General features: G+C 44.0%; 1 protein-coding gene across 1 annotated transcript in view; it reads left to right on the plus strand.

Annotated features, from left to right (window-relative positions):
- The window catches only part of LOC125463128 (dynein axonemal heavy chain 3-like), a 556635-nt gene that overhangs the window by 69982 nt on the left and 470329 nt on the right, over nucleotides 1-16324 (plus strand). The window contains 2 exon segments of the mRNA XM_059654753.1: nucleotides 8477-8853; nucleotides 9626-9755. Coding sequence (XP_059510736.1) covers nucleotides 8477-8853; nucleotides 9626-9755 — 507 coding nt within the window.

The raw sequence follows: 16324 nt of genomic DNA on the forward strand, positions 1-16324 counted from the left end.
ACTGGTGCAGTACCAGCCAGTTGAGTGGCCATGCAGAGAGAAATGTTGGACTATGATTTCATGATCAATTGTATCTAAGGGGGGAATGAGGAGGGATAGATTATCATGGCCACAGTCATGAGTTTGATTCAGACTGTTTGAGTACTGAGGCAGCGATGGAGGACTGGGTGAAGGAACTTATATGTTGACAATATGGAAGTAGTCACAGCACAGCACCAGTAATCCAGAGGGCAGGGCTAAAGCTCTGAGAGCCCAGGTTCAAATCCCACCACAGCTCCTGTTGGCAATTAAACCCTTCAAATTAATAAAGAGCTGAGATTAAAACCTGATGCTGGTTTTTCATCTCAAAGAAAGTAGGAAGAGAAGTCTTTGTTATGTGGGGAATGGGTTATGGTACTTACGGAAGCCTACTCTGGAAAGAGTAGGAAGCAAAAAAAACTTTGGAAGGATCACATGACATTGACCCATGTAAGGAAATCAGCCACAACATGCCCCACCTTGACTACCGTGCTAGGTTGACCGAACTACCATCTGGGGGCTTGTGGTGACTGGATCTTTCAAAAATTGGGATCTAGTGCAAATTGCAGTCCTCCCAAATTGTGATCTAGTACATGGAGGTCCACCATAGATTATGACCCAGTGAGGACTGTGATATGCTCTAACTTGTGGCTCAGATCCAGTGCAGACCATGGCCTACGTTATACTGTGTTCTATTACAGTCTACGATCTATTACGGACTGTGATCCACCTCAGACTGTGAACTAGTGTTGTCTGTGATCCACGTCAGGCTGTGGTCTACTGCAGATTGTGAGTCACCTCAGACTGGGATCTAGTACAGTCTGTGATCCACGTTCTGGAACTTATGACAGCTGATGGCCTGAGAAGCCTTGCTGGAGTCTCTAACTATTGTCTGCACAGGGATTGCCAGGTTGGCTTTCATTGATCACAGACTGTGGTCATTTTTTCAAGGGGGAAACCTTCCCCTCGGATCCTGCATCTGCTATTCAATTCCCGCCTGTCAGTTTAACATTCAGGCTGAACAAACCCATTCCACTGTTGTCAATCTGCAATAAGCCTCAGTCTGTCCCAGTTTGTGTATTGCTTTCCGTGAGCAGTCAGCTTTGGTAGAGTCTATCCTATACTTTCTTTATGTGTTGTTTCAAAGTTGACTGACAGAATTGAACTGATGCTTGCCAAGCCCAAGATCATTTCCTTATCTGTTCTTGGAACCTCTCAGGATGAACAATTAGACATAGCTCCACCACAAATGGCTTTAACTTTTCCTCTGCAAATGTGAGACAGCTAAAAATTAGACTTACAACTGAGAGTGATGACAGCAGGCAGCTCTGTTTATAGCTGCCATTCTAATCATCTTGACACTAATGATGGTAGAAAGTAGCTGAGCATTTTGCATGTACACTGTGATTTTGCCTCTGTATCCGAGTGTGTGAAGCAGAATTGCTCACGGACAGAAAAATGAGCTACATGTTGATACTGAGACTTTAATCAAGAAACACACTTACGGCTCAAAGTTGGAATTGCAGCATAATGCATATCAAAACATCCTTATAAACCAACCAAGAAACTACATTCAAAGCAAGAAAAGTAACATTCATGTTGCCACAAAAACAAACAAATTCAGTAACAGAGAAATCGTGGATGGGATATTAAAAGAAAGACAACTGAATTCACATGTGTTTCTTTTCATGGGCTGTGGATGTTGTTGGCTGGGTCAGAATTTACCGCCCATCCCTAATTGCCTGTGTGAAGGTGGTGGTAAGGTGCTTTAGAGTCTTGCATTTCACAGCATGGAAAGTGGCCTTTCGACCCATCATGGCTGTGCTGGTCATCAAGTAACTACCTACTCTCACCTCATGTTCCAACATTAGGCACGTTGCCTTGTCTGCTTGACACTTCAGTTATTATCTCAATAAATCTTAAATTTTGTGAGGATCCCCATATCTACTGTCCTTTCAGGCAACAATATCTAGCAACTCCCACCCCCCAACCCTTTGGGCAAAAATATATTTCCTTCAATCAACCTCAACCTCCTGCTCCTTGCCTAAATCTATAACCTGACCCCACATGCACACTCAACCCCCGCCCTGGATATTGACCCTTCCACTAAGGGGAAGCATTTCTTCCTATCTACCCTATCTGTGCCCTTCATAACTCTCTATTCCTCAACTAGGTGCCCTGCTCAGCCTTCTCTGCTTTAAGGAAAACAACTCCAGCTTATCTATTCTCTCTTTATAGCAATATCACCCCAGATCAGGCATATCCTGGGAATCTCCTTATTTCCGTCTCTTAAATCACTGCAGTCCTTCAGCTGTAGGTAGATCCATAATGCCCTTTAGGAGGGAAGTGCTGGATTTTCACACGACTGAAGGGACAGCGATATATTACCAAGTCAGGATGGTGAGTAGCTTGGAAGGGAATTTACAGGGGGTGGTGTTCCCACATAATCCACTTGTCCTTTTAGATGGAAGTGGTCACGGATTTGGAAGATGCTGTCTGAGGATCTTTAGTGAACCAAAAGCAGTGCATCTTATAGATGGTACCCAGTGCTACTACTGAGTGTCAGTGGTGGAGGGAGCAGATGTTTGTGGATGTGGTGCCAATCAAGCGGCTGCTTTGTCCTGGATAGTGTCAAGCTTTTTGAGTGATGGAACTACATTCACGAAGGCAAACAGGGAATATTCCATTGCACTTTGGACAGGCTTTGAGGGGGCAGGAAATTAATTACTCACTGCAGGATTCCTAGATCTGGTCTACCCCTGTAGGCATTTCATTAATCTAGAGATAGTAGGAATTGCGGATGCTGGAGAATATAAGGTAACAAGGTATAGAGGTGGATGAGCACAGCAGGCCAAGCAGCATCAGAGGAGCAAGAAAGCTGACGTTTCAGGTCTGGACCCTTCTGAAGAAGTGTCTAGTCCAGAAACGTCAGCTTTCTTCCTCCTCTGATGCTGCTTGGCCTGCTGTGTTCATTCAGCTCTACACCTTGTTATTTCATTAGTCTAGTTCAGTTTCTTGTCAATGATAATTCCTATGATGTTGATAATGGAGATTCAGTGACGGTAAAAGCATTGAATGCCAAAGGAGCAATGATTAGATTCTCACATGCTGGTGATTGTCATTGCCTGGTATTTGAATGGCACAATGCTACTCGCCACTCAACAGCCCAAGCCTGGATGCTGTCCAGGTTTTGCTGCATTTGAGCATGGATGCTTCAGTATCTGAGGAGTTGTAGAAGGTGCTGAACATTGTGCAATCATTGGTGAACATCTCCCACTTCTGAACTTATGACGGAGGCAAGGTCATTGATGAAGCAGCTGAAGATATTTGGGCCAAGGACACTATCCTGAGGAACTCCCGCACAGATGTCCTTGAGCTTGTCATTTCCACTCCCCCTCCCATTCTCTAGATGACATGTCCATCATGGGCCTCCTGCACTGCCACAATGATGCCACCCGAAGGTTGCAGGAACAGCAACTCATATTCCGCCTGGGAACCCTGCAGCCTAATGGTATCAATGTGGACTTCACCAATTTCAAAATCTCCCCTTCCCCCACTGCATCCCTAAACCAGCCCAGCTCTTCCCCCCCACCCACTGCATCCCAAAACCAGTCCAACCTGTCTCTGCCTCCCTAACCGGTTCTTCCTCTCACCCATCCCTTCCTCCCACCCCAAGCCGCACCCCCATCTACCTACTAACCTCATCCCACCTCCTTGACCTGTAGGTCTTCCCTGGACTGACCTATCCCCTCCCTACCTCCCCACCTATACTCTCTCCACCTATCTTCTTTACTCTCCATCTTCGGTCCGCCTCCCCCTCTCTCCCTATTTATTCCAGTTCCCTCTCCCCATCCCCCTCTCTGATGAAGGGTCTAGGCCCGAAACATCAGCTTTTGTGCTCCTGAGATGCTGCTTGGCCTGCTGTGTTCATCCAGCCTCACATTTTATTGTCCTTGAGGTGGGGTGACTGACCTCCATCAACCACAACCATCTTCCTATGTGTCAGGTATGACTCCAACCATTGGAGAGTTTTCTCTAAGTCCCATCAACTCCAGTTTTGCTAGGGCTCTTGATGCCACACTTGGTCAATTGTGACCTTGATATCAAGGGAACTTACTCTGTCAAATCCCCTTAGAATCTTGTAAGTGTCAATAACATTGCTTTTCATTTATCTAACCTTGAAAGAGTATGGGTCCAACCTATTCAACTTCTCCACATAAGACAGTCCCTCCATACTGGGGGTCAGCCTCATGAACCCTCTGTGACTGCTACCGATGCCAGTAGATCTTTCCGTTGATAAAGGACCCAAAACAGTTCACTATTTTCTCGGTGCTTGTACTGTTTTAGCATGATTTCTCTATTTTTACACTCCATTCCCTTTGAAATGGAGGTCATTAAGTCTTCCCTGTGATCCATGGGACACTTATGCTTGCTTTTTGTAATTTATGCATGGTGACCCTTAAATTCTTCTCTGCTGTAGCTTTCTGCAGTCTTTCTCTGTTTATGGATTGCAATTGGCTACAGTGGGTCAAGGACAACATGCGATGGGTTATAAATGCAGGGGCAATCAGCGAGTCCAAAACCTGCCGAATAAATAAGGAAGAGGGTACATTTATATGGTATCCTTCCCAGCCACTGAAAGCCCTTCTCAGCGAATGAAGTACTTTTCAAAGTGTAGCTTCCATTGTCCTGCTGGAAACACAGCAGCCAATTTGTGTACAGCAAGATCCCACAAGCTGCACCACACTGAGGGCCAGGTGATTTCTTTTTCTTTTCTTCTGATAAAAACAGAAGATGCTGGAATTACTCAGCAGATCAGGAGAGAAACAGAATTAACACTTCAGGTTAATAACCATTCATGTGTTTTATGATATTGAATGAGGGATAAATGCAAGCCAGGAGAAACCACGCCTCTCCTCCTTTAACACTGTTCAAGATATTATTGCATGATCTTTCACATTCACTTGAGAGAGGAGGCAGGGTGCTTAGCTGGATATGTTATCTGCATGACAGGCGTGGGGCAGGACAACACTCCCTCAGCATTGCTCAGCCATGATTTCTGTGACTAGGTCTCTGGAATGGGACTTTGGGTGTTCAGTGTTCTGGGTCAGAGACAAGAGTGTTACTGACCCGAGCCACAGCTGACAAGAGTCAGGATGCTTGTCTTCCAGATAAATGACTGAAAGAAGCATCTGCTTAGACTGTGGGCCCACCATGCCTTAAAGCCACCTCTGAAACAAGTATTGGAAATTCCAGATCTAACAGATGCAGGCATCTATCATAATAAAGTATTGCGATTTAATTTACTTCCTTTTAGAACAACAGGTATCCTGTCACCAAGTCATTTACATGTCGAGAGTTCTTGACTCTGGTCTACCTTCTCAGAGCCAGCTCTCAGTATGAACAAAACCTCTGACACTCCTGTTTATAGCTATCAGCCAGGGCTCCCTGATTGGACCAGGTTAACAGCCCCAATCAGGGAAGGTAGATTCTATGAAGTCCTCACTTTACCACAGTGAGTTACCATTTTGGCGATGGTGATGAAAGGAATCTGTTCCTTGGTGCTCCATACAGCTGCTGACAGGGAAGTGACAGTAGTGAATAAGAGTCTGACTGCAATATCACGGGCTCTTGCCTGCCTCATCATTTTGTGTGGAGAGGGTGGGGATGGATGTTGTGAAGGAGATTGATGGGGCTGTAAATATTCTTCTCAGAATCTATGCCAGTTTCACAGTGTTTACAGTCAGGAATGTGAAGGATAAGGTTAGCAGGACAGGAGAGCACCAACAGCAGCAAGTGCCCCTCCAAGTCACTCACCATCTTGACTTGGCATTTGATACTGACGTACAGAGGGATCTTGGGGTGCAAGTCCCCACTAGCTCCTTGAAAGTTGCCACACAAGTGGATAAGGTGGTAAAGAAGGCATATGGGGGAATGCTTGCCTTCATTGATAGGGCATTCAGTATAAAAGTTGGCCAGTCATGCTATAGCTGTATAAGACTTTAGTGAGACCACATTTGGGGTATTGTGTACAGTTCTGGTCACCATATTATAGGAAGGATGAGGAGACATTCCTGTAAGGAGAGGTTAGGCAAACTTGGATTTTTTTTCCAAGACCTTCGGAGGCTGAAGGGTGGCCTGACAGAAGTAAATAAAATTATGGGAGCCATGGATAGGGTGGATAGTTGGAGTCTTTTTCCCTAGATGGAAATGTCAAAGGCTGGGGAAGCAGAGGTTTAAGGTGAGAGGAGAAAAGTTTAAAGGGGATGTGCAAGGAACTTTTTTTTAAACACAGAGGGTGGTAGGTACCTGGAATGCGCTGCTAGAGGAGGTGGTAGAAGCAGATACCATAGCAACATTTGAAAGGTATTTAGGCAGACAGGTGCACAAACAGGGAATAGAGGGTTACAGATCATGTGCAGCATTAGTTTAGAATGGCATCATTGTTGTCACAGACATGGTGGGATGGAGGAGCTATTCCAGTGCTGTACTGTTCTATGTTCTACGATATCACCATCTCTTCAGTGTTGCTGGGTCAGATTCCTCAAACTCTCTTCCGAACAGCATTGTGGGTCTACCTACACCAGATCAGGTTCGATGCAGAAAAATATGAGGTCATACACTTTTGTTAGAAGAACACTGAAAGATCATCCAAAATAAGGGGTACAATTCTATAGGGGGTTCAGGAGCAGAGGTACCAGGTGGATATGTGCAAAGATCATTGAAGGTGGCAAGAGAAGTGGAGAGAGCTGTTAATAAATCATATGGTGTTCTTGGCTTAATTAACAAAGGCCATCAACTGCAAGAGTGAGGTAGTGATGGTGAACTTGAACAAAACACTTGTTCGACCTCGATAATAAAGTGTGGAGCTGGATGAACACAGCAGGCCAAGCAGCATCTCAGGAGCACAAAAGCTGATGTTTCGGGCCTAGACCCTTCATCAGAGAGGGGGATGGGGAGAGGGTTCTGAAATAAATAGGGAGGGGGAGGAGGACCGAAGATGAAGAGAAAAGAAGATAGGTGGAGAGAGTGTAGGTGGGGAGGTAGGGAGGGATAGGTCAGTCCAGGGAGGACGGACAGGTCAAGGAGGTGGGATGAGGTTAGTAGGTAGGAAATGGAGGTGTGGCTTGAGGTGGGAGGAAGGGATGGGTGAGAGGAAGAACAGGTTCGGGAGGCGGGGACAATGCTGGAATATTGTGCACAGTTGCGGATACCACATTATAGGAATGTTGTGAACATATCAGAGAGAAAGTGCAGAAATGATTTACAGAGTGGTTTCAGGCATGAGAAACTTCAGTGATAGTGACAGATTGAAAAATATGGGATTTTTCTCCTTGGAGAGAAGAAGTTTGAAAGGAGATTTGACAGAGGTTTTCCAAACCATGAGTGGGTTGAACAGAGTATATAGGGAGATGTTGTTCCTGGTCACATAAGGAACAAGAAATGAGAGGGTGTAGATTTAAAGTGATGTGCGAAAGAAGCAAGGTGATATCAGAATGAATTTTTCCTCACACTGAGTAGCTAGGGTTTTGGATCACAATGCCTGGGAATCGGATGAAAGCAGGTTGAGTTGAGACATTCAGTAGGGAAACTGGATGGTTATTTGGATAGAAACGGTCGGCAGCGATATGGGGAAATGCAGGAGACTGGTACTGGGTTACAGAACTGGTGCAGGTACGATGGGCTGAATGGTCTCCTGTCCGCAAGTGTGAAATGGGCGGCAGTGGTTCCGGGGGGCAACTCACCCTCACTTATCAAGGGGCAATTAGAGATGGACAATCATCCCATTAGGAAATATGGAGAAAAAACTGAATCTGCTCCGCACGAGTTGTAACAGAACGTCACGTTGCACCATGTCGCAATAAAATAGCTAAGGTGTTATTTAACGTTCAACAAGAGAAAGTCAAAGTTACCATCAGGGTGAAAGTTTCAGCGCGCTGAATACCTCGGCGCAATGATGCAATGCAGAACATTCTGATGTAATGAATGCTCTTGAAGTTTATTTTCTGTTTCTAGTCTGACAATGGTGGTCTCTTTGAGAGATGCAATGACCCTGTGGGGGGAGAGAGCTGGGTGTTGGAAATAATCTCTGAGATAGCTAGGCTGGAGCTCCGACTGTACTGTATTTACCCGGTTTGTGCAGAGTTCTCTCACCACTGAACAGGAGCGATCCTTTAGCCAATCTGAAAACAGAAACAGAAAAAAATGAAATCGCTATGGTAACTGGCAGAGGTTTAGTACAGCTTCCTTTCAAAAAGACCCGTCAGATCTTGTGACAGTGGGGAGATGAGCGTTGATTTTGAAAACATTGATCAGATCAGGCTGAGTGCAAGCCCCTGACAGAAAGTGGTGGGACTGAGATGGTTCTCCAGGGGCACGGCCCTGCTGGGCGGTGGAGGGAAGATTTGGAGGCAACTTAACGAGGTTGGTGATTTTTCCAGTGATCTTTCCTCCGCAGATTGAGTCCTCACCGGTTGCTTCAGAGCGCATCGGCTCCCAGAGATCACTGTGAGGCTTGCTCGGACGTGGCAACCCAAGGCACCGACTTCTACCCTGAAAGCCCAGTCCTCAAGGTGTGGGTCCCAGGCCGTGAACTCCAGCCTCTGGATAGTCTCCCCCGCGTCCACAGACACCACTTCAAACTGGGAGATTCCTGCTGTCCCCAGAGGGCCAAGTGGAGCCGGTCCCCGCAGGGGGCAGGGGGACACTCAGAGGCTGGGCTTTTGGGGGAAGAGGTGCCGAGCGAGGAGAGATCGCAGGCAGACTGGGGGGCTGCAACAGAAGCCCAGCAGCAAGAGGGTGGACCTGCTGAATATGGTCTACATGCAGAATGTGGTGAGTTAATTCCTGTGCACTTTGGAAACTGATTTGGATTTGTTCAAAAAAAATCCATTGTGCTTTTGAAGTTTAATGCTTCGGGATAATAAGGATGTGTTTCAAAGACTCATGAGCCCCTGAGAGAAGAAAGATTTCGTTCCATCTCTGCTTTCTCAGCTGTCTGAGTCCATTTCTGAATAAAATGGGCTGCAGAGAGAGGGCAGGCTGTTTAATCTGTGCAGCTACAGTTCAGAAGTAAAGCTAGCAACTCTGGTCCAGTATTGAGTGACAGTCTGTACATTCCAAACTACCTGAGTGCTGGAAGGTTAAACTCTGTTGCCAGTTTTGCCTGCCCCCACTCCTTTTAGACCCCATGTTAGCCCCCATTCAGTCTTTCCAATCAGGGATACCGATGGAGTTCCATTTTGGTGTGCATCAAGGTGTGAGCAAACCCCAGAAAAACCTTAAGGCAAGTTGTTTCTCATCGAAGCGAAGAGTGTGTGAGATAATCCGGCAGCCTGTTTTGTTCATTCTCACTCACTACTGACATGGAAAGTGAGCCGGTGACAGTCAAATAGAAATGGAAGCTTCATCAGAATCTGCACTGTTGAGGGAGATGGAGTCAGGAATGTGACATTGATTCTCAGATGGATTACTCCATTTTAGTGCAGAGTGAGGAGGAGTGTTGAATCTAGCTTGGCTGCTGCTTGACCTGACAATATGTTAACAAACATCTCATGTGAATCACTCACAATCTTTCCTAACCTGCTACCTTTATTTTGTTCAATAGATTCAGATGAAGACTATACCCTCCATGACGAAGCAACAAGGGCAGCTCTCGGCATCCTTTTTATCTCAGCGAAACATTCGACACATGGCTTGTCGAGACCAGCTACCCCCAGAGAAGATCAGTTGGTGAGGTACATATTCTGCATTTTTGTCTCTGTGTGTGTGTGTGTGTCTGTGTGTGTGTGTGTGTGTGTGTGTATGTTTGTGTGTGTGTGTTAGTGTGTGTGTGTGACAGTGTATGTGTGTGCAGCTGTGTGTGTTAGCATGTGTGTAATAGCCTGTTATTGAATATGTGTGATAGCATATGTATATGTGAGCGTGTATTACTGTATTCATGTGCTAGTGTATGTATGTTTTGGCATTTGTGACTAACACAATTAGTTTAACTAAGATTATTGTGAGTAACTGGGATTGTGGAGTTAAGGCTGCAGTTAAATCAGCCATGATCATGTTGAATGATGGAGGCTTGAGGAGCCGAGGAGCCTATTCCTGCACTTAATTCATGTGATATGTATAATTGTGCTGGTGTGTGTTAGTGTGTCTGTTTAATAGCATGTGTTAGTGTGTGTGTTACCATGTGTGTTAGTATGTCTGTGCTGTAGCATGTGTGTGTTATAGAAAATATGTTAATGTTTGCGTAGTGCTGTGTATTAGTGTGTCTGTGTTATCGCATATGTTAGCATTTCAATGATGTTATATCACACGTGTGTTATAGAATGTGTGTTTGTAACGTGTGTTAGTGTTTATATAGTACAGTGTGCTGGTGTGCCTGTGTTTATCGTGTTAGTGTACATTTTAGCGTGTGCGTTAGTGTATCTGTGCTATCGCATCCATTACAGTGTTACAGTATGTTTTTATTATAGCACAATGTTATAGTGCATGCATGTTAGCATGTGTGCATGGTAATCGTGTTAGTGTATGCATGTTAATGTGTACGTGTTAGTGCGTGTGTGTATATCACAGGACTAGCCTCCATTCTGAGAGCTTTGTACTTAATAAAGGAACTTGCCTTTCATTTTAGTTGCTTGTCAAATGGAATTAAACACAGCATGTTTTCTCTTGCCTTTTGAAGGCTAAAGAAAAGATTCCTCTAGTATCAATTACAATGCTACTAATTTTCAGAATTTTAAAATATTTAAAAAATATTTGTCACATCAGCTTTGGCTCAGTGCTAGTGCTCTGAGCTCTGAGTCAGAAGGACACGTAAGCCAAGCTGACTATTCAGCGCAGCCCTACGCGAGCCCTGCACTGGTACAGGCCTAATGTTTGGAGCAGTTGTCAGCATAAGGCACTTCTGCCATCACAGGTAAATGTAAAAGATCCCGGCAATTACTTGCGAGCTTCTGCTTGTGGCCTCACTGACATTTAACCCTTAACCAGCATCCAGGAAACAGCTTATCTGTTTATTAACTCACTTTGCTGTTTGTGGGAGATTGCTTTGCAAACATTGGCTGTCACATTAACAAAGTGACCGGTTCAGAAGTATGTCATGGGCTTAAAAATGTTTTGGTATGGCGGGGGTGGAGGGGTGAGGAGCATTGCTAAATTTATGAAAATTTGCGATAAAAATGCCAGCAAAGATGCTGGACATGCATCAGGTGTTTTGGAATGTTTCATTTTTCTGCTGCTGAAATCTTTGTTGCCAATTCGCCATCCGTTTGTGCATTTATGTCAGCAACAGCGCCAAATACCATTCCAGAGCTTTAACCTCAGCAACAACACTGAGGAGGGAGAGAGTTGGGAGGTGCAGGAAAGAGTTAGAACTGAGGATTATTGAATTACTAAGTCGAAAACTGCAGAAAGCAGAATCTCAGAGTCATTGAACCGTGGGTGTGCAATAGCTGTCACAAATTCTGAGGGGGCAGATATTACAATCCAGGTGAAAGCTGTTTGGTGTAACCTGAATTAAAGGCTTAAAGAAGATCAGAAGCAATGTGCTGCAGGAGGTTACAGAACTGTGAATAAGAGCTCAGTGAGATCTTGTGCAGTATAGAATTTAGCTGGCTCTGTTCTAGTAACTTGAAACTTCCGTAGGGTCAAATTCGAGAGGTTGGCAAGGAGTGAATCATAGAATCACCACAGTATGAGAGCAGGCCATTTGGCCCAATAAGTCCACAACAACCCTCCAAAGAGGATCCCACTCAGACCCACAACCCTTACCCTCAACTCCGCATTTCCCACACCCAATCCATCCAGCATGAAACAATTGACAATTTAGCGTGGCCAATCCACCTAGCCTGCACATCCTTGGACTGTGGGAGGAAACCGGAGCACCCAGAGGAAACCCACACAGACACGGGGAGAATGTGCAAACTCCACACAGACCGTTGCCTGAGGCTGGGATTGAACCCAGGTCCTTGGCAGTTTGAAGCAGTAGTGCTAACCATGGTGCCAAAGCTTTTTGTAGAGTCTGAAAGTGAAAGGGATGAAAAGACCTCAGAATCGAACCAAAAGCCGCAACAGACTCAGGAGAAAAAGTAACAGAAAATGCTGGAAAACAATCAGTAGGGCATGGCACCATCCATGGAGGCAGAGAAACAGAGTTAACAATTTATCTTTCATCAGGAATGACAGAAGTTAGAAATGTAACAAGTTTTAAGCTAGTATGTGAAATAAGGGAATGTGGAAAAAGAACAAAGAGGAGGGAGGGTCTGTAATGGGGTAAAGGGCATAATGAATTCAATGATAAAATTAAGCAGTGGTGCAGGGAAAATGGTGCAATGGAAAAGAGATAAATCAGGAGTCTATAGATGGTGTGAACGGCAGTGTTCGCTTTTACTTTCCACCTCATGGGAGGAACGGGCAGGGTCAGGGGAGGCTGAAGAGCTAATCACTTGGGATGTCATTAAGAAGGATGAGAGATGAGTGCCAACCAAACTGAAGATTAGGAGGAATTGAGAGGAGGTATTTCAAGAGGGGGAGCAGAATGTTGCCCTTGATTTTCAAACTGAAGCAGTGAGTAATGTAGTGATGGTTGGTAATCGCACAAATCTAGATGGGAAAGTAGGCTGCAGGCTACATTGATATTGTGAACAGAGATGGGAACAGCTGCAGTATAATGTGAGGAGCTGTCAAACTGTGGTAGGAAGAGTTATAAAAAGAATATTTTTTAATGAGGATTAATTGGGATTTTGATGCCCTTGTACATAAAACACAAAGTTAAAATACAGGCAGAACAATCATAAGGTCACATAGCATGTCGGCCTATATTACAAGGAAACTGAAAGAACTGCAGATGCTGTAAATCAGGAGCAAAAACAGAAGTTGCTGGAAACTTCAGCAGGTCTGGCAGCATCTGTGAGGGAAAATCAAAGGAAGGGTCACTGGACCTGAAACGTTAACTCTGATTTTTCTTCACAGGTGCTTCCAGATATGCTGAGCTTTGCCAGCAACTTCTGTTTTTGGTCTCCATTACAAACAGACTGAAATACAAATTAGAGAAGCCTGACCACAATTATATGGGGCATTGAAGAAAGTAACATGTGCAGGTTCCATTTTCGTATTTACAAAAGACAGGATGTCAATGAAAGCTTGTTGAGAGATTAATATTCCCTGGAGCTTTGAGAATCACAATTGATTTAAAACATATCAGAGTATGAGAGGCTTTGGATGAGCAGACCTGGAGAGGTTGTTTCCCCACACTGGAGCAGTTGGAATGTGGTGAGTGGAGTAGGAGTGCTATCTCACAATAAGAAGGCAACTGTTTTGGATTGTGATACAAGAAATGTTTTAACTCAGGGGGTTAGCAGTCTATGGGATTCTCGCCCCCTAGAGCTGTGGATGTACATTTGCTGTGTAGACATCACATTCTCTCAGGAATACTATTCATTCTCTTTGCGAATCAAAGGAATTAGGTGGGAAAATGAAGGTGAGGTTAAACACCAGCCAAAATCTTATTGAAGGGCAGAGACCACTCAAGGATCTTTGTAACTCTTCCTGCCCTTCACTCTTGAGTTCTCAGAGGGTCATTGTAGAAAATGAAGAATGATGTTTGTGATGTGATCATGTTAGAACTGGGAGTGAGGACCTTCACCTACAGTCTGGAGTCTGAATGTGCAAATGTGGATGTTGCGCTAGGAAAGATTTGAAGGGATTTTGTTCAGGGGCAAGGGAATTGAAAGTAGAAGACAAGAAACTGTTGAATAAATAGCCAGTGATGACAGTTTTGGGCATTAGAGAGAATGCTGTTGGACTGCATCTGTCCATTGGGAAAGGAAGATAGCAGTTGTAGATGTGTTGGCTTCTAGTGCCATGGTAAGCGATACCTCAAAAAGACTGGAACAGAATCAGAAAAGGAGTGGGAAAATCCAGCAATTGTGATCCATGTGGGAGCAAAGGAACAGGCAGTAAGTGCTACTGAGGACGTACTGGGAGTTAGAAAGTCAATTGAAAAGGCAACACCTTGATGGTAATAATTTTTGGATTATTGCCTGTTGACTGTGCAAATTGGCATAAAGACAAACATCAGGGGAAGGAGCATGCAGATAAAAGGTTGCTGGGAGAAATAAGCCATCCCTTTTAATGGTGATTGGCACCAGGAAGGAGCAATGCTGTTGGGATATGCTCCACCTGAAGCAGAATCAAACCAACGCTCCACACAAAGGTTAAATAAGAAGGTGGTTGGAATGTGAGAAAATTAAAAAAGTTTAAATATAAGCAAAATGGAAAAGGTGTGCAGTGGATAGACAAAATTATGGAATTGTTAAAAAATAGAGGAGGCCATTTGGACCATTATGTATGTACTAGCTCTTCAAATAAGCAACTCAGTTAGTTCCATTTTCCTACCTTCTGTTTCAGAGCAATTCTTCCTTTTCAGTTAATAATCCAATTCACTCTTGAAAGTCTCAATTGTACTGGAGACTAAAATAAAGGATTACAGAAATGGCTGTGGAATAATTATAGAACAGGGTGAACAAATATGGTTAAAAATGAGAGAAAAATTTAGATTAAAAATGTATTAAGATACCAGTATGGCAATGCAGGGAATTGGAAGTAATAATATATTGTGAACAACTTGATATAATTGGGATTTTAGAGATATGGCTACAGTGAAACCAAGGACTGGAAATTAAATATTGCTGTGATTAAATATTTTGAAAAGAGAGGAAAATAAGAAAATGTGAGGTGAAATAGCTGTGCTTCCAGAGGTAACATAATGGCAGTAGAAAATGTGACAACAAGGCAGCAAATCTACTTTCAAAAAGATTTTAAAAAGGCACTCTTGTAGTAAAAGGTGTAGTACACAGAACTATGCAATAGGTAGGCAGTTGGAGGTGGTATAATAATTCAGGACAATAGAGATGAAATAATTGATGATGACAAAGTTCAGACTAATAGGTTGGAGTTTGATGGAATATTCCCCACTTGCCTGGGTGAGTGCAGCCCCAACAACACTCAAGAAGCTTGACACCATCCAGGACAAAGAAGCACACTTGATTGGCATCACATCCACAAGTATCCACTCCCTTTACCACCGATGCTCAGTTGTAACAGTGCATACCATCTACAAGATGCACTGCAGATATTCACCAAAGATCCTTGGGCAGCACCTTCCAAATCGACGAGAAGAACACGGGCAGCAAATACATGGGAACACAACCCTTGAGAGCTCCCCTCCGAGCCACTCACCATCCTGACTTGGAAATATATCACCATTTCTTCAGTGTTGCTGGGTCAAAATCCTGAAATCCCCTCCCTAATGGCATTGTGGGTTAACCTACAGCACATGGAATGCAGTGGTCCAAGAAAGCAGCTCAGCACCACCTTCTCAAGAGCTATGAGGGACGGGCAATATACACCGGCCCAGCCAACAATGCCCACTTCCTGGAAGTGAATAAAAAATAACAGTGAGGAGTGGAACTTGGGAAAATTGAATATTAGTAATATTGGCAAACATTGTGGGACAGCATTAGAAAAATATAATAAAAGTTCTGCTCAGTAGAGTGCATGGAAAATGTGTTCCAAACTAAACATTAAGAAAAAGTTAAGGACAAAAATGATATAAGATAGTAATAAAAGAACGGACACCTGCGAATGACAAAAGATGAAAGGGTTGGCCAAAGAACATTTAAGCATACCCAGTGGTAGTGTCTTGCTGACCATTAGATTGCATGGAACTGGAGGAAGTAAGCCTAAATAAAAATTTCTACCATGACTTTCATGAGTTCAGGATGTCTGAAACTGCTTTACACCCACTGAACGTAACCACCGGGGATAGGATCAGGGCATTTGACCCCTTGAACCTGTGGCGTTATTCAAAAACGTCTCGGCTGATCTGACTGTCACCTCAAATACCCTTCTCCCATGAACACAACTCATTTGCAGATCAGAAATCTATCTAATTCAGCCTTGAATATGTTCAATGACTGAGATTCCTCTCTCAGGAGAAGAGATATCCAAAGGTTTACGATTATCTGAGAGTACAAATAACACTTCATCCTTGTGTTAAATGATTTATGTTACTAGACTGCCCTGCAGGAGCAATGACCTTGCCAGCATTTGCTCTGTCAAGACCCCTCACATTAAAGGATAGTAATCTATTTTCCTAATTACTAGTTATGCTTCATGCTAACATTTTGAAGTTCATGCACAAGGAGACCCACAATCCTTTATATAGAAGCATTGTACAGTCTGTGTCCATTTAAATAATTTTCTGCTTTTTCCTGTTCTTCCTGTGAAGGTGTCAGCTACGTTTTCCTAT

The sequence above is a fragment of the Stegostoma tigrinum genome, chromosome 25 (assembly GCF_030684315.1).
Source record: "Stegostoma tigrinum isolate sSteTig4 chromosome 25, sSteTig4.hap1, whole genome shotgun sequence".
NCBI lineage: Eukaryota > Metazoa > Chordata > Chondrichthyes > Orectolobiformes > Stegostomatidae > Stegostoma > Stegostoma tigrinum.